The 18,666-nt window shown below is 38.8% G+C and overlaps 2 protein-coding genes across 5 annotated transcripts; both read left to right on the top strand.

The window, feature by feature from the left end:
- Positions 1 to 1,810: 1,810 nt before the first annotated feature.
- LOC122877250 (muscle-specific beta 1 integrin binding protein) lies at positions 1,811 to 6,012 on the top strand. Of its 3 annotated transcripts, none has more exons than XM_044198562.1 (8): positions 1,811 to 2,001; positions 2,858 to 2,948; positions 3,502 to 3,550; positions 3,822 to 3,996; positions 4,612 to 4,683; positions 4,841 to 4,947; positions 5,063 to 5,148; positions 5,457 to 6,012. In XM_044198562.1, the coding sequence occupies exons 1-7, from the start codon at positions 1,976 to 1,978 to the stop codon at positions 5,146 to 5,148; spliced, it is 606 nt and encodes a 201-aa protein (XP_044054497.1). In that variant the 5' UTR covers positions 1,811 to 1,975; the 3' UTR covers positions 5,457 to 6,012. The 3 variants fall into 3 exon arrangements, with proteins under 3 accessions (XP_044054497.1, XP_044054496.1, XP_044054498.1); XM_044198561.1 differs by having other exon boundaries at positions 1,812 to 2,001; positions 5,454 to 6,012; XM_044198563.1 differs by lacking the exon at positions 3,502 to 3,550 and having other exon boundaries at positions 1,826 to 2,001; positions 5,454 to 6,012.
- Positions 6,013 to 8,552: 2,540 nt separating this feature from the next.
- loxl5a (lysyl oxidase-like 5a) lies at positions 8,553 to 17,303 on the top strand. 2 transcript variants are annotated; one of them, XM_044200231.1, is made up of 7 exons: positions 8,553 to 12,921; positions 13,843 to 13,951; positions 14,654 to 14,791; positions 15,837 to 15,993; positions 16,215 to 16,310; positions 16,419 to 16,534; positions 16,630 to 17,303. In XM_044200231.1, exons 1-7 carry the CDS (start codon positions 11,937 to 11,939, stop codon positions 16,631 to 16,633), a joined length of 1,605 nt encoding a protein of 534 aa, XP_044056166.1. In that variant the 5' UTR covers positions 8,553 to 11,936; the 3' UTR covers positions 16,634 to 17,303. The 2 variants fall into 2 exon arrangements, with proteins under 2 accessions (XP_044056166.1, XP_044056165.1); XM_044200230.1 differs by having other exon boundaries at positions 8,554 to 12,921; positions 16,627 to 17,303.
- Positions 17,304 to 18,666: the final 1,363 nt, after the last annotated feature.

The raw sequence follows: 18,666 nt of genomic DNA, 5'->3' as shown, positions 1-18,666 counted from the left end.
TAACCACAAGATTATCACAGTCACCCATCGCACCCTTCTCCATTACACACTAATACTGACAGAGAGAGACTGTTGACCTTTGACCCCCCTGATGGCTGTGACAGGATTCACATTGCACATGGACACATACACACAAATAAATAGATATGAAAGTCACACACACTGTCAGGGAAAGAGAGCAAGACGCTACACAGAAGGTGATAGGCATGCTGTACATTGCACTGGCTCACGTCTGAATTCATGACATCTGTCCCAATTAGACGGTTTCCTTTCTTGCTGTCTCACACTCCTGACACATTTCACGGAACACATGAAAGTTTATCTGGGATGTGAGTATATTCACATAAAGTGTGCTTGACAGTATGAAGTTATAAAGGAGTATTGGCTCGAAATCTTTAGGGATGAATAAAATATAATCTTGTTAAAGCCAACATAGCCCCGAGTGTAATGAAGCCACTTCAAGGCAAAGATGGATATGAAACTGTTTAGTTTATTAGCCTAATGTTATGATATTGTAAGTTGAGCTTGTGTTTGGTTTCTGTATTTTGTGTTGTTTCATAACATTTCTAGCTAAATCTCAAAAATGACACATATGTGTATATTAGTGTGATTTAGAAAAAAAAGCAATGCTGTTTAATATGAAGAAGGTGTCAAAAGTTGAGCAGATTTTATAATATCTCATAACAATAACTGCAACTCATGGAAAGATGCACCTGTCACTCTCCTTACTACTACTACTACTACTTACATACTTTTCAGTAGTCAAGTCCATTTAATTTATTTAGCCCAATAAACACAAATCATAAATTTACAATCTGTACAGCACATGACACCCTCTATCCTTAGACCCTTGACTCTATTCTAAGTACTATACTTGAGTGCAATTATGTGGTATTTGTACATGACGCTACTTTATACTTATGCTTCACTACATTTCAGAGAGAAATACTGTACTTTTTGTTCCACTACATTTATTTGACAGCTACAATTATTAAAAATGTCTTCCAAAATATATGATCCGTTTATACAATATGATGCATTGTTATATATTACAAGAACAATATACTGTATAAAGTGATTAAAATTAGCTCCACATCTACCAACTATATGATAGGCAATATAGTATAACACTGTGAGAGGGGCAATTCTGTATAACAAGTGCTTTTACTTTTGACACTTAAAGTACATTTTACTCATCATGTGTATGTACTTTATTAATTTAGCAGAATTTTGAATGCAGGACCTACTTATAACGGAATACATTTACATTTAAATAACTTAATGTATTGTTACTTTTACTTAAGAATCTAACACCACTGGTGTTGACTGGCCATAATTCAGTCAGAGAAAAGGAGTGCATTCTTCTGTCCTCCTGTCAAGGACTAAAATGAACAACTTTTAACTTTTAATTAACTAAAATCTCAATATAACAATACTTCTTGACCTACTTGGCTGGTACACATTTGTGCTTTATAAAAATCCCACCATGTTAACAGAGTTTTGTATTTAGTATTATGCTACCTTAATAACTTTATTTATAAACAGTTGACACCATCAATGGCAGTTTTCCACAGTACAGTATGTCATCAGGTGGATTAACTGCTGAATGAAATGGTACGAGCTGCTGAGCGTCCCTCGCTGTGATGGACAAGAGCAGGTGCTGTGAAATATGTAAATATGTGAAAGTTCGCGGGCTGTGATTGGCTGGTGGCAGTGGAAATGCGCACGAGCACGTCCAAGCACGAGAACGCCCCATGCCTGCGTGAGTACTGACGTAATACGCAAGTAGGATATAAATTGCAGCGCCTCGCGCTCACATTCAATGGAGCAGTAAAGTTTCAGATCAGAATTTAACAACTATTTTAAGTTTTATCCGAGTTTTATCTTCGACATTAGTAAAAAAAAAAAAAGCTGTTAGAAACTTAATTGTTTCTTCATTTGACGGTGAGCAGGACTGTCGAGAAGTGACGAAAAGATGAAATACATTATTGGAATTGGCGGGTAAGTTTACTTTTTATTTTTATCAAACAGCTAACGTTAGATACGCTATTTGCAAGCATTTCTTACGTAGAATTAAGCTAACGTTACATCTATTTGACGGATTAGTGGAGTTATGCAGTTTAGATTAGACTGTTGACTGAAATAATCTTGTGCAGCGTTATGTTATTATTCGTGGAGGTCTCTTAAGGTAAACTAGTGGTTAAAAATAAAGTAATTTATTTTGCAATGGTGACGCTTCTGGTTGATCGTTGTTATCCTTTTGGCCACCTGTTTTATCAACTACCCGCCAGAAAGTGGTACAGCTGGGCTGTTAAGCTGGTGCAAAGTCTGTCCGGTGTGGCTGGTTTGTTGTCATCAATCGAGCGGGACATTTGAAAATCCACCGCGAGACTCCGTTCAAAAGTGGAGGGAGATTAAACATTAGTATTGTCCCAAACCAGAAACCGTTAAGTGTTTTTTTTATAATCATCATTTCTATATAAACCTTTAAATTAGGGAATGACACAATTTTATTGCCTTCTGTTTCAGCAGATTTAAATGAAAACAGAGAAATGTGCTTTTTATTCAGCACCATTTGTCTACTAAGGTGGTGCAACTTTTAATCACACACATCTTTTATTACATTTAACTGTAACTTAACAAATGTGACTTTTTCTCATGTGTACCAAAATAACTAAATAAATGTAAACAAAAAGTGCCACATGTCTTCTGGCAGGAAGAAACACTGCTGCTTTTTTCTTAACATTTATTTAGTTTTAAACCATAATTGTAACTGGCAATACCTGTTTGTTTGTTTGTTTGTTTGTTTGTTTGTTTTATTAATGTGCATTTTATCACTTTGCCTTTTTGTTTACAGAGTCACTAATGGTGGCAAAACCACCCTGACAAATAAGTTGATCAGGACGTTGCCCAACTGCTGTGTTGTGCACCAAGACGACTTTTTCAAGGTGAGTTTTAGTAAGTGGATAAGAGTTTTTTTTATTTGTGGTGTTTGCCTAAGTTTTCCTTTTATGAACACCGCATGAGCATTGCATGTAAGCAAAGTGGTGGGTGCCGCCATGAGTAACCTCCCATCCCACTCGCTCTGTTTTCCACAGTAGTCTATGCAACATAGTGTTTTTTTTAACCCGGCTATCTCTTCTTACTGCTTCAGTCATGAATTTCTTAATTTTCCTTATGTACTGTGATAGTCATCTAACACACCTTAAATTAATCAACTTTGCATTACTTCTCTCAAATGTTTCTAACATGACCAGATGCTTCCCATTTTCTCCTTCATCTCCATTAGCACCGGCACATTATATACTGATGTATACATGTCCCTATTTTTTTCCAATTCCACTGAAGCTGTGTATTTTAGTAAATGGCTTGTTTTATTTTGTGCCTCTGTACCTTTTCCTCTGTCTTCTGTGTGTGCACTCGTTTAGTATTACTCTGGCATGTGAGTGGGATGGTTGAGGTGAGGTTGTAGCAATGTTTTATTGGTGACTGTTATTTCAGAAACCTGATCAGATAGAAGTCGGGGAGGACGGCTTTAAGCAATGGGATGGTAAGACTTCACTGAAGACTGCCAGTGACTCATTGTTTACCCTTTTGTCATATAGCCCCATCGTCCAACATTACATACATTATACCCATTTTACATGCACACCATTATATCAATAATAACCTCCAGTAACTTGGTGCAAAATAAAAAAACACATTTCCCTTTTCTTTTTCTTTAAAAAAAAAACAATTAAACACATTCTTGACTTGTGTCTATTCTAATTCACTATCTATCTTTTTCCATCATTTTCCTTTCTATCAATCTTGCTCTATAGTGATCACAGCTATGGATATGGAGGCCATGACCAACACAGTAAAAGGCTGGATCGAGAACCCAGTGAAGTTTGCCCGTTCCCATGGCGTTACTCTGTCTTCTGCATCCGACGTGGCAAACCCTGACGAGCAGATCCACATCCTGATCGTGGAGGGCTTCCTGCTCTACAACTATCCGTAAGTTTATTTATTTCACTCTGTAATGTTGATTGACGTATAAACTGGTTTGTGTAATTACACTGTGTGACGTGTAGCTAGTTGTCACAAACGAGTATAGATAGCACTTGTGTCTATTTGCACAATGTACAATTATCTTCTGTGGAAGATGACGTGTTTTTTTTTTGTTTGTTTGTTTTTTTTTTTTCAAAATTTAAATTAGATTTAGTTTTATCACTTAATCGCCTTCACCACAGAACTTTCAGTGAAGGGGAACAGGCCAGCTTGTTTCTCGCAAATTCTTTAGAAAGTCATGACGACAAACATTGGCTGGGCGGTGATGTTTCTGTAGTGTCACATGGTAATGTTGCATGCGTACCATTGGCACGTGTATACAGTTCCCTGCATGCAGACTCGGGCGGTTCCTGCAGTTGGAGATAAGGGTTTCAGCAGAAAGAGGCTGTTGGCGTTGTCCTTAATGTGAACTGCTGGGTGATCTGTACTCTGTGTGCTAAGTATAAATATCAAGGACACTGCGGGCATATAGATAAGAGACAGTATGAGCAGTTGCTCCTTTACCCTGCTTTGGTTGAAGACTTGTATCTTCTTCGATAACCTTGTGCATCTCCCCTCTAGGCCCCTGCTGGATGTTTTCGACAAGTGCTATTACATCACTATTCCCTATGACGAGTGCAAGAGAAGGAGAAGGTGAGAGTACACAACTGTTCAATATTGTTAGTGTTTACCTTTTTGACAATTTTATTGCTACATTCTCACATTTACCCTTTTGTAGTCCTTGACTTAGGATTATGGGGGGAAAACAACTGTCACGGCAAGTGTTCTCTAACAGTGTATTATTTTTCAGTACAAGACAGTACACTGTCCCCGACCCTCCCGGCCTGTTTGATGGCCACGTGTGGCCGATGTACCTGAAACACAGGAGTGCGATGGAGGACTGCGGCTTGAATATTGGTATGTTGCAGCTTGGCTGCTTTATCCAGACAAAAATTCCAGCAGTTTTTGTTGTAATATTTTTAAGGATTATTTTCAAGCATCTGATAATGGGTCAGCTTGTTGTGTGTTGCAGAGTACCTGGATGGGTTGAAGCCCAAAGAGGAGATCTACAACCAGGTGTATGAGGACATTCAGAACAATCTGCTCAATCGTTTATAGGTAAGAAGACCCATTTTAAGTCTGCCACTGTTTGACATTTGACAGAAATGACATTTAAGGGGTTCTACAGAAGTTTAAAAAGTATATCCTGGCAAACCAGGATATACTTTGAGGGCAGCTGCAGCTAAAATAGTCTGCTTTTGAAGAGAGCTGCTTTTTTTTTTTTTTTTTTTTTTTTAACTTAAAGTGCATATTTTCAGAAATTAAAAATGTATAGGGACCCTTTTTGTACAATTTGAAAAGTAAAAGGATGTTAAAGTGTACAACTAACAATGTGTTATATTTTTTTTCTGTCTTTCTTGCAGCAGGAAGACTCCTCTCCATCCCTGTACAGAAATTGTAAATAGTCCCAAGGATTTTTTTTATTATTAATTTTTTTATGAAGCTAATTTTATTCTTTGTATAAGGAACAAAGCAATGTTAACTTATCTTTGTCTTTTTATCATCTTCAGATGATCAATATTTTTTATTTTTTTTATTTTTAAAATCATTGTTGAACAGATCATTAGTATGTTGCTGTTATGTTAAACCACTGACTTTTACTCGACATTTTGTCGCATTCTCCTATAAGTGTGTGTGTCGGTGTGCGCTATACAGTACAGCAAGAATCTCTGTATTTTTTTGGTCATCAAAAAAAATCTAAATTTGCATATAAATGTATAGACACAGGCATAAAGAGCTACATGTTGCCTTTATAATTGTAAATACTAATGCAGTTGTGTGAACACTGGCCTTCTTGAACAGCCTTGCCTTTTAATGCTTATAACTTGAATATATAACACTATGTAATACCTGTACCGTGGTACAGTTTCATCTTGTTCCAGGTGTTGATACTAGTGTCATGAATTCAACAATTTTTAAAAACACCCTGACTCATCTCTCTGGCTGGTTTAGTAAAACTAATTCCTATGAGAACCAGCAGGCTTTAATGTTTTGTGTGGATAAATGAGTTATTTTGAGAGTGGTAATCCACCATTCACAAATTTAGAGGAGATTAGGTACTCCTCATCTGATTTGTACATTTGTTAAGCTTTGGATTCTTTTTATTGATTATATCAGAAGGCAAATGGGCTCTGTAACTTAGTGTATGAGCATGGCGCCATGTGTGCAGTTTAGTTTGGTATACGTAAGTTACCTTTTCAAAATGACACTCCTTAGATCTCCCCGGACTCTGTGTAGGGACAACTTCAGCTGTACATTTATTTGCTACTCTTGCAATCCTTTTATATTTTTTATATATATATATATATATATATATATATATATATATATATATATATATATATATATATATATATATATATATATATATATATATATATATATATATATATATATATATATATATATATATATATATATATATATATATATAAAAATTATAATAATTTTTTTTTTTTTTTTTTCCCCTGGCTGTGTGCCGGGGGTGACCTGTATTTTGTCGGGCCCCCCAAGAGGTCCCAAGGAAAGTAGGAGAAATAAATAAATCTGAAAGAAACACAAATTGTATTTTTCTGTAATGTCATTTATTTTTCTCTTTTTCAAAATACTGGATAGTTTCACTTTTTTGGCTCTTTGCTTCATTTGAATAGACTCATAGGCTTGTTCAACCTGAGGAGGGATCATGAGTAAACATTGCTGATTTTTAAAGGGGCACAAGCCAATAATGTTGAGATCCACTAATGAAGGTGACCAGAGCTAGTTTGTTGAAGGACTGTAGATTAAGAAACTCTGCCACTCTGGATTCCATGTAGCTCAGTTTCACCTGGACATACTAAACATGATCTTATTGGCAGGATATTTAATAGCTTTAATGTCATTATCTGAGTACCTGACTTACAGAATATAAACAATCTGTATGAACTACATCCAGGTTGAGTCAATTTTGCTTGCATCTATTTTTGGAAACAGGAGAGGCTCTGTTCAATACTTTAACTGTCTGACTGAATTAGCTGACCTCACTTGCCTCAAGATAGATTCCTGAGTAGGTCATAGACTAACCACAGGATTTAGGCTCTTAGCATTAGATTTGCAGCACATGAGGCTCGAGGCACATGCTGATACCACCTATATTTCCACGTATAAATAGGCCAGAATAATTTCTCATTTCCCCTGAGGGAATACCTTAACCTGTCACACAGTAGTGGGTGTGAACTTCAGTTTATTATACGACAGCTAAATAATGAACAGATCAGACAGGTGATTTTGGGGCTCATTTCTAACGTACATTGACAGCTGTGGTGGAAAGTAACTAAGTACATTTATTCAAGTACGGTACTCAAGTACACTTTTGAGGTACTATTTCTAATTTATACTACCTTATAGTTCTGTTATATATCAATAGGACTTTATTGATCCTCAGGGGGAAATTCACAAGCTACCCAGCAGTATATAAAGTTTTATTTTTATATAGATATAGAGATATATATAGATATAAATAACATTATAAATGCATGACTTTTACGAAGTATTTTTACACTGTGGTGTTGCTACTTTTACTTAAGTAATAGATCTGAATACTTCCTCCACCACTGATTGACAACCAATATGTCTTTCATTAGAGGAACAAAGGGCCATTTGGACATCAAAGTCTAGGCGTTGACTGCTCAGTCAGAAAGCAGAAAGTGATTTGGGTCATTTTAAGTCCCAGTTGTTGGAACCCTGAGTTAGTAAGCAGCAGAGAGCAACAGTTAACTTTAGGCTCCTGGCCAGAGTGCCAACTGGGGCTTGTAGTGCATCTTTGTCCAGCATGTAATCTATTCCCCTTCATTTTATTGACACCTGTTACAGCATGCTTTCAATTCCTGATGACATCAGCTGTAGGTACACGTAATCTGTCATGTGCGTGTCTTGTGGAAATGGAGTGACATGGTGATTGTTGTGACGCTCTAACAGGTGGACGTGGAGTAAACCACACTGGCCTGGACTCCCGGTGCTAAAAATGACAGCAGTATGTGTGATGGCTGTGGAAGCACGCACACAGGTGGATCTGTTCACCGAGGACAGACACGAACCAAAGAAAACACTCTTATGACGCTACACACACACACACACATATAATCATACTCAGAAGGTTTTAAGCGTGCCAGCTGCACGTGGTGTATACGTGTTCAATGCACACGTCAACTAATGCACATTTGAACTGTATGAAACAGTGGCGACATTATCCCAAGCTGCTTTACAGTGAAAACAATCCAGTCTAGACGTTTTCCTGGACAAACCTGACCTCATTACTCACAGCTTGAGTGAATCATGTGACTGAAACACGTCCATCAGCAGTGCGGGCCTGTCTAAAGTCAGTAATATCAGGTACACATGATGATTCTGCCTGAGAGCAGAGTGTTACACTGAGGATGTAGGCTATTAATTTATTTATTTTAGTTCTTAGCTGATCCTCAGAGTGTTTGCATGTGTTTGCACATACTGTACAGAACATTGCAATGTAACTTTGTGAAGATGCATTTGTTAGGTGTCATCCCATTCTTGCTTTTATATCTCTTAAATGCCAGTTTGGAATAGAGATGCGGGATGACTTTGATCACATGAGGTAAACACGTGCAGGAGGTAAACCAGTGCTGCTCTGAGACGTTGTGAAATGGGGTTTACAAGAAGTGTATATTGAGATTTTAAATTTGTGTTGTGGATAAATGAGTACATCTGGCCTTTGTTTTGGATTCACAAACCTCTTCTCAGTGTGCATCATAGGACACTGAGGTTTATTACCAACATGGAAAAACTCTCACTCAACATGTTCACATTCAGACCGAGTGGAGGACAACTACCGTCCTTTAACACAATTTTGAGATACTTTACTTTCCACTTTATGTTACTTTATACTACTACTCCACTGTATGTTAGAGGGAAATATTATACTTTTTACTTCACTATACTGTATGTATCTTGCAGCTATAGTTAGCAGATACTTTGCAGAATAATATTTTGCATACAAAACCTATGACCAGTTTATGAAATTAGCTGCAACCAGACACAAGATTTAAATGCTGCTTATGCAAAAGAATATTTTTCATTGTTGTATTGCTAATTTTACTTAAACAAAGTATCAGAGTACAAATACTCACAAGTAAATAATTTTTACTTAAGTACAAGTACAGAAGTATCTTTAACACAAAGTACTTTCAGTATGTACCAACTGGGCAGTAAAATGGCCCTTATCGGTGTTATATTACACATTATTGAATTATTATTAGTGCTGCATTAACATGTAAGGCAAGGCAAGCTTTATTTATAAAACGCATTTTATACCCATGTAAGGTTGTAAGCAACATTTTAATGTTGCAACAAGGTGGAACCAAGTTAAACTTTCGAGTTAATTGAATCTGTAACAATGCATCATATTTATTGTCACATAGCAGGATATCCATTATTCACAAGGTTGGTCATTCGATCCCCGGTTCCACTTCTTTGCTCAAGTGTCCTTGAGCAAAGTGCAGTCCACTTACCATCCAACATTTATTTTACAAAACTTGTTTGTTTTGGATGTAAAATCTAAAGTAACTATGGCTGTCAAAGTGCAGCAAAATAAAAAGTACAATATTTCCTTCTGGAGTGAAAGTGTAAAGTAGATAGAAAAACTGCGTGCAGTACTTGAGTATATTGTTACTTTTCACCACTGGACTTGCAAGTGGTATCTGCAAGAGGTACTGAGCAGGAGTTAGGGTTGAGTGCCTTGCTCAAGAGAACCAATCACAGTTATTTGACTTTTTCTTCACTTTACCCACCAAATTTCCAGGTTATATCTGTAAATTGTAAACAAACAGGTCTCTAATAAAATCCTGCTTCTTTAACCTCCAAAGCAATTTTGATGGAAACCAAAGCCAGTGTTCATTGATGGTGTCAGATCCCACATGTGAGATGTTAGTGCCAGGAGAGGTGGTGGTTTAAATCATGTGTGTCAACGAGTTAGGGACGAGGAGTGTCACTGGCTGAGAGATCTTAAGTGCTTATACACTGTGAGAGGCCACCCAGCATCTGGTTATAGCCGCCTTAGCCAACTAGGCCTGGACCCTGTGATTATGTCCAAAGACTTAAACACACACACAGAGTCACACACACTCCCCCTACTCCTGTTCCTCACACTCATGGATTTATACTCACATGAATTCCTGAAAGGCCCTGAGTGCTTGCCAGGATGTCTGGGTATATTTAGAGGGGGGGTTCTTGTAGCGTTGGTGCAGGAGCAGATACCGGAGGTTTTATACACTTAGGCTTCCTCTAATCCGGAGTGTGCTGGTTGTCTTTGTCACCATGCACTCGGGACTGGTACCATGCTACTGGCTACCAGTCTAAAATAAAGGCAAAGGTGATGGCCTCTCACCTACTTCCTACTAAAGTACCACCTCACCATCATGTGTATGCACATTGAAAAGGGAGACAGCTGAATAAAAATGCACCACAAAAGCCTGAACTACCTGCGACTGTCCTCTGGTGAATGTAGTTTGCTGTGCTTTTGTCTGGTATTGTACACAGATTATGAAGGATTCCTTCATTGGAAGTATTGGCCTTTTTTCAGTCAGTATGGACCAGACTGGTTTCAGACCCATTTTGAAATGATCCATCCTGCGATAAATGTGGTGGTAGAAAGTGAAGCACAGCATATCAAATGTAAAGAGCTCCCTGATATGTCTCATGTGTTACACATATAAAGTTGGGGATGGATTTATATAAATGGTCTGCAGCCTAATATATGAGGGATGTCAAGCCCTTTAAAAATCTACAGTGATTAAGGACTTTGAACACAGCACAAGTTAAAATGAAGTGCAGACATTTTGTTACTTAATTACATACACAGTGAAGGCTTACATGGGTTACAAGGGTTTTGAAGGTTAATCGACTTCAAAGTGGGATTTATGAAGACAAGTTAGTTTGAACAACAAGTTTATCTTGATCCAAAATTTCGGAGCAGAACGTTCTTGTCGCTACATTCGCATCTTTGTCTTATCTTCATTAACGTTCAAAAGTCACGAGACTTTGATAAAAATAGTTCAGAGTCACCAGAGCGCTGACTTTCAGCGAGGGTCCACCGCCATCATGTGGTGGAAGGTCGACCTGGCCTCAGTGTGGGATTTCAACAGGTTGAAGCCCGGTACGGTCTCTGCTGTACCAAAGACATACACTCCCAAATGCCACCAACCCTTCTTGCATGCACAACGTGCCAAGTAGGAAGGAGATGAAATTTCCTGGAAATATTCACATGTAATCTAATTTCAAACATTTTGAGCAGCACTGCTCAGTGTTTCAAATGTGTTTAGTGATGCACCTCAATCTATATAAAATCAGCGCCCACATTGAAGTGCACCTCCTGGCACCTCCTTCTTTTCTGTTAAAGGACAGCCTCGAGTCATTGTAATCTTATTGAATCACATATAACCACTGGAATTATGGTCTTAAATTCAAAGTTGAATGTGAAGCCGGGAGTGTTGTTTTGGTCGTGAATATGCTACTATGTTTTATCCACCTACAGATAGCCTATTTGTTTTATGTTGGTTAATGCGCATGCCGAACAAATAGGTCTATGAAGCCCACCCAGTTAACGGTGGTGAAAAGGTTAAACTGACATGAGTGCAGCTCCTTGCTGTGCATGGGTGGATAAAAGCATTTTTCTGAGAGTAACTCACATTACAAACATTTCGAGACGTTTCAACCCAAACTCTTTCTCGTGACGGAGTCGAGTCTAGTCAGAACACCACCTCAAACTCACAAACTCACATGTTCGTCGTTAATGTCTCAGTGTTGGAGCTTTTCAGATAGAGACGCCGTCACATTGCACCATGGAGAAGTTTGTGCTTGTATTAATATGCCTACTAGAGGTTCTGGTGTGTTTGGGTACCGGTCAGCACCATTTACGCGCACGTGTCGGACCGTGGAGACACCGGATCCAGTGGGAGAATAACGGTCAGGTTTACAGTTTACTGAGCACGGGGACTCAATATCGCTCACCTGCGCAGACCAGAAGACGCACTCAGCTCTTATTGACAACTAACCGACTTCACCCTCCTGTTGCGCTCAGTAGATCCGCCAGAACCAGATCTGGAGACATCGAGGACGCAGCTGGGGGTCACTCTCAACACAGCGACCTCAGTCAAATGGATGCGTCGGTTCTTGGTGTTGATGCGGGTCAGTATTTACTCGCCTCGGGACCACCCGGGAGCCACAGTCAGTCACCACCGCGCCTCGCAACCACCGGAGAGGCTGTGCCTGTGGCTGTGGGATACCGTTCACAACAGGCACCGTCCAACGGCAGCGCTGCTGCTTTCACCACCACTCAGGAGTTCTCGGGCAGCGGAGTCCCACGCGGAGGCCGAAGTACACTTGGACATGACGCTGGCGCACAACAGGCCACCGAGTTACCGGTAAGATCACCGGACTTTACGCACAACCGTGGTGGCAGGATAAGACCTGAGAGCTCGGAGTCACCTGCCACAGCTGGATGGGTCACCATCTCTGAGGATAGTGGGAATGCACGTCGCATCCCGCTGCAAACCAGTTTAGGGGACGGTCGAAGTGCGCAAAGAGTGCACTCACTGACCAGAATCACACCGGACACAAATGTTTCTCCCACAGCGCTGTCCAGTAATGCCGTAGAAATACATACGGATACCACACGGACCACGGACACGAGTGACCCACGGGATCCGCACAGTATTCACCACAGGAACTCCGTTTTCTATAATATCTACCCACCAGATCGCAGAAACAGGGTCACTGTGCGCCCTCCACCAGGACCGGGCTATGGAACCAGGTTTTTCCACCATGGTGAGGCGGACAGGAGACATTGTAACCAAAGTGTATAAAGACTGACACACGCAGTCTACATACATATATATATATATATATATATATATATATATATATATATATATATATATATATATATATATATATATATATATAAATTGATAACACCCTATTAATTACTGCTCATTCTTGGTGAAGCACCTAGTGGAGCAGCTGAGGCACAGATGCCCCATGCTCATTTTCACGTTCAAAATTTAAACCCCCCTTTTCAGCACATTTTAATGCATTTTTAATGAGAGTGAGAGTTAATGCCCCTTAATGACAAAACTAATGTCTCCGGTATGAGAGCCTCTGAGCAAAATTAAAATTAAATGGTTAGATTGATAGACTAGGAGCCAGTCATTAATAGTTGGCCAGAAGTGGTGCAGAAATTACCACTATAAGTTATTATAAAGTATCCAAAGTTCTCCATTTAATATGATGCTCAAGTATGCCATTAAAGTATTTCATATCAAATGTACTCAGTTATCAAAAGTAAAATTACTTGTTTAACATGATGCCCTTGTAGTTCATTGACAACATAAACATTGCATTTGTTTTTGTTTGTTTTTATTTGTCCAGTTTCCTATATTTTGATATCAAATCAGTAGCTATAGATATATATTTTTTTACTTGTATAGATACAAGTGAGATACTCTAGGTAATGTTCTGATGATGTTCACATCACTAATTCACATGTTTTCTGCCCCAACTTCCTCAGAGAATATAACTGAAAAACTTCCACCTCTTTTCCAGAGGAGAGAGAAAAGACCCAAAACCTAATTGAAGCCCCATATTTTAAAAAGTCTTAATGAACAGTAAATGCCCCTGCATGTCTAGTAGAGTTTATGCATGTATTAAATTTATACCTTTTAAGTTGTGGATTCATTTTTTCTGCAGGTCTCCCAGACTTGGTTCCTGATCCTTACTACATCCAAGCTGCCTCTTACATCCAGAGAGTGCAGATGTACGCACTTCGCTGTGCTGCTGAAGAGAACTGTCTTTCCAGGTGCACTTATTTATTTGACATCACACTGCATTAATCTGTCAAGCCAAGACCAACTAATTAAATCAGTTACTTAGTGAAGATATAGGTAGATTTCGGTCAATCTAAATGAACTTTTTTGTGACTGTTGTGTTGCCCTTTGTCCTTGACTGACATTTTGTTATGCACACGCTCTCTACTGTGTGATAACATTTTATACCTTTAGAAATAGAAATCAATTGGGTATACACATATAAATAAATATATAAATAATGATAATGCTTTGAGGTTGCCACATTAGGATGTGTGTTGGCCTCAGTCCCATTTGGAAGCTACAGCTGAGTGACAGAGTGGCTGGACACAAACTTGGCAACCGCCCGAGATTCTCTCCTGTGATCTGAGCAGCACTTTGCCAAGTTAAAGAAACTCTGAAATGAAAGGCAAAGGATTCCTGGAGTGAATGCAAAAACTACTGAGGCAAGACCAGAAACCACTTCTGTCGCTTCGACAGTAAATCACTGTTATGTAAACTGGTCAGTGAGGAGGAGAAAGAGTTCAATGTGCAGTGAAGTGTGTGTAAAGGAGAATGTAAAGATACCACAAACAAAAAGATGTTAGGAGTCAACCTCAGCTGTGGTCTCAGTGGTTTAGGTTGTCATTTCTGCTCATAGTTAAGATACTCGAGGTAAACTTGGCTCATTCCCTTCCTGTTTCCCTTTCCTTCAGATCTGCGAATCATCCCAGTGTGAGGGACCTGGACTACAGAGTCCTGCTGCGGTTCCCACAGCGAGTGAAGAACCAAGGAACAGCAGACTTCCTCCCAGTGAAGCCCAGACATGAGTGGGAATGGCACAGCTGTCACCAGTAAGTTCAGTGTTATTATACAATTCAAGTATAAACACACCACCCAGTCCATGCACAATGGTGTGTATACTCAGGTTTTTGACCTACCGGATTTTATTGAATCATACATGAGAGACAGTGTCAGTTAATAATAGGAAATAATACAAAACATGTTTAAAATGTTCCAGAGCTTCTTATACTTCTTTATTATTGTATAAAGACAATGACTCCTAGCTGCCAGCATGCTGAGATGTAGTCTTCCATGGGACTTCACAAAGAGTAATAATTGATAATAAATTTAAATGTGCATAAAATATAGAAATTAACAGTGCAAAAAGTGCAAAGAAATCAAACATTTATACACAGAGAATACTGAGAAACATTAAAAGGATAATGCAGCATCTACAAATCACAGTCAATCACATTCATTTAGCTCTTTTGTGTCTTTTTAAAACCATGATGCAAACCTGAGCTTAAATCATTAATCCTAAAGAAGAGCTGGATCACCCCTCAGCAGCTGAGGCTCAGAAGGTGTTGGAGATTCGATCCCCAACTCCCCCTGTCCACATGTTGAAATGGACAGTGGGCAATACACCCCAAACCCAAACTGCTCCTTTAGGCCATTGGTTTGTGTGTGAATGAGTGGCAAATTGTAATTGTAAAGCACTTTGGATAAAAGTGCTATATAAATGCAGCTTTACCATTTCCTCAGCACCTCTTTAGTAAAATAAATACAACTGCCTTTCATACACTCCAACCAATCAGCAAAGAAAGGAACATTTCTAGAGGCCAAATCATTTCTGAAAAAAGAAAAAAGAACAGATGCTCTATTTGAGAGCCTCTCAAGCAGCTCTATTTTAGTTACAGTTTGTCCAGTTCCTTTTTTGGTGCAGATGAGTGTGTAATCAATGATTGATGTGATTTTAGATGTGAGAAAATAAGTGACTGTACAACTTTTTTTTAAGAAGGTGATACGCATGAGATGCAATACGTTGCCATGTGAATCACTTTTCACTTTTCAGAAATGGTGATTTGTCTGTGTGTCTCTCTCTCTGGGTGTCTCCAGGCATTACCACAGTATGGAGGCCTTTAGTAACTATGACTTGCTGGACGTCTCCACTGGACAGAAGGTTGCTGAGGGACACAAAGCCAGTTTCTGTCTGGAGGACACGTCCTGTGACCCGGGAATACGACGACGCTTTGCCTGCACTGCTCACACACAGGTTGGACCTCCTGGTCTATTTATTTATTTTTCCATTGATCCATGCATCCATCCATTCTTTTATCCATTCATCAATTCATTTATATTTGTTTGTTTGTTTCATTTTTTGAATTTGGTTAGATGATGATTTATTACTTTATTTTTCACTGATATAATTGGAAATATAGATGAAATGTTTCCTTAAGCCAACAGAGGATTAATATAAGTTTTGATTTTTCTCAGGGGCTCGGTCCTGGTTGCTACGATACGTATCACGCCAACATCGACTGCCAGTGGATCGACATCACTGATGTACCCCCTGGAAACTACATACTCAAGGTGGGAGAGTAGAACCGCTTTAAGAATAGGACAAGATAAATAATAATCAGATTGAACTGGATTCAAATAAAACATTTACATTTCGTAGCTGTTTCTGCTGTTCCTCAGGTGACAGTGAACCCCTCTCAGCTGGTTCAGGAGTCAGACTTCTCCAACAATGAGGTGCGCTGCGACATCAGGTATACAGGAAGCTACGTCCAGGCAAGAAACTGCAGGATCACTGTGTAAGTCAATCTTATAGTGTTCTCACTCCTTGAACCTGAGATCAGGCGCAAAAAGAAGAGCTCATCACTGATGTTTATTCTTTGTTTCACAGAAGCTGACCTGACTGAAGTTTCCCCACAAACGTATACTTAATACCTTCTTGTTGCTCTTCGTGTACAGTTGCTACTCTGTTGTGCAGCTGTTTTACATTCAAATGTTTGCTACTATATAAATGTATCTGTTCGTATTTATGTCATATGATATATTGTAGCTACAGCCCAGCTGACTAGATGTTAACTTATGTTATTTGTAAGAAAATACATTTTCAGTGGATTTTTAAGGGATGCCTGACTGTACTGTTAGCTGTGTGTGTGCAGAAAACTTGAGGATAATGTGATTCATAAATATAAAGAAAACGAGTTATTCTTAAGGAAGCTGTGTAAATTCATTCAGTCATACTGTACGACTGAACTGGTGCTCATTTTGAAGAAAACATGGGTGCTCTTCTCCCCTGAAATTTATTAGCATTTTGTCTTGTCAGAGAAAAGATCCTCTGTCTAATATTGACCACATATGTATTGGAGTGAAGGATTTATAAGTGCTGTTAAAATATAAAAACCAAATACTCTCCTGCAAGCATTTCGAGCAGTATGGCGTGTATGGTTTTGTGCATTTTTGTGTATATTACCGCAGCACAAATGTTTAGTCTGTCTTTTACAATCTAGTGAAAGGGTATTTGATTGTTTTATAATAAAGTTTATTTGTTGTTGTTTTTTGGAAACAAATGCACCATTGAAGACTGACGTCTTACTTAAAAAGAACTGATCTAAATAATCACTACTGATGGGATAATTTGAACAAATATTTAACAACATGAAGTCATTCTACTGCCCATTTACTGCTAACAGCAGTTAACACAAGCTGAGGGCCATTAGCATGGGGAGTGGTACATTTCTTAAATGTTTCTGGAATAACACACCTCAGAGAAATACCTGAAATGATTCCACTTAGCCCGTTTATGTCTCTCGGAAATGTCAGCAAAAGACGTAGCGCTTCACACCACATGCCTGTTGTGAGCGTGTTTGTCATGAGAAAACATTTATTCACCTGGCAATAACTCCATGTGAGGTGTCTGGGAATGTCTCGCTCTATTTATACTTTGTCACCAGAATTATTAGGGACACTGACTGGTTTGTGGAAATGTATAAATAATCACCGCAACTATTTTTTAACACAAGTCGTTCTTTTTGCTCTATTTCAACAGTGCTTTTTGCTGTCCAGCAAACATATATTGCTTCACAGTCTTGTAATGTTGAATATAGAGCATGAAAGTAAAAGGTGTTGAAGCTTTTGACTGTTACAGTACCACAAGTCTCGTAGAAGATGACAACTCAGGATGTTCAAATTATTCTAATACGTTTAACAAAGTAAATATAAGTCACTGACAAGACTGTATGATGGAAACATAATGACTGGAGTGATTTGTGTCTCAACAGAAACCTTTTTGTGGTCCTTGTAAAGTGGAAGATTTCAGCAGATTTCATGCAAAGCCTTGATGAAAGAAGGAAACAGTTTCAGGATGTTTATGAGATGAAAATGCAGGCAGGTGGGAGCTGAGGTCATGGAGTATATTTTCTCTGCTCCTCTACAGCATCTGTTACTGTACTAGACTTCTCTGCTCCTTCTCATAGTAATGGCAAGAGTCTGTTTTCATCTGTTTTCAAGTGTGCTGTGGGTTTCTCAGATGTTGTGTAAGTTTGCTCTTGTTTGCTGGGTTGATGAGACAGTCTCCATCTGTTATTTTACACTTTGCAAGTTACGAAGGCACCAAGAAAACCAGAGGAAAGTTTTAGAGAAGTTTTACTGTTGTAGCTGGTCGGGGTGGAGCTCATTTTATCTACTTTATAGACAGTTAGGTGGTTTAGTCCAGTGGTTCCCAACCTAGGGGTCATACCTCTCCAAGGAGTCACAAGATAGATTTGGGGGGTCGTGAGATGATTACTGGGGTAAGAAAGAATAAAATCTAAGTTCTGCTACACACATCTGTAATTATTTTTTGGACTATTCTCTAATCTTTGCTTTTTTATGAAATATTGGATAATTTTACCTCTGTAGGACTCTATTGAAATGAAACCATCTGAGAAGTTTCAAG

This window comes from Siniperca chuatsi, linkage group LG6 (genome assembly GCF_020085105.1).
Source record: "Siniperca chuatsi isolate FFG_IHB_CAS linkage group LG6, ASM2008510v1, whole genome shotgun sequence".
NCBI classification, from domain to species: Eukaryota; Metazoa; Chordata; class Actinopteri; order Centrarchiformes; family Sinipercidae; genus Siniperca; species Siniperca chuatsi.
The sequence above is the reverse complement of the archived record's forward strand: the minus strand, read 5'-3'. Positions and strand labels throughout refer to the sequence as shown.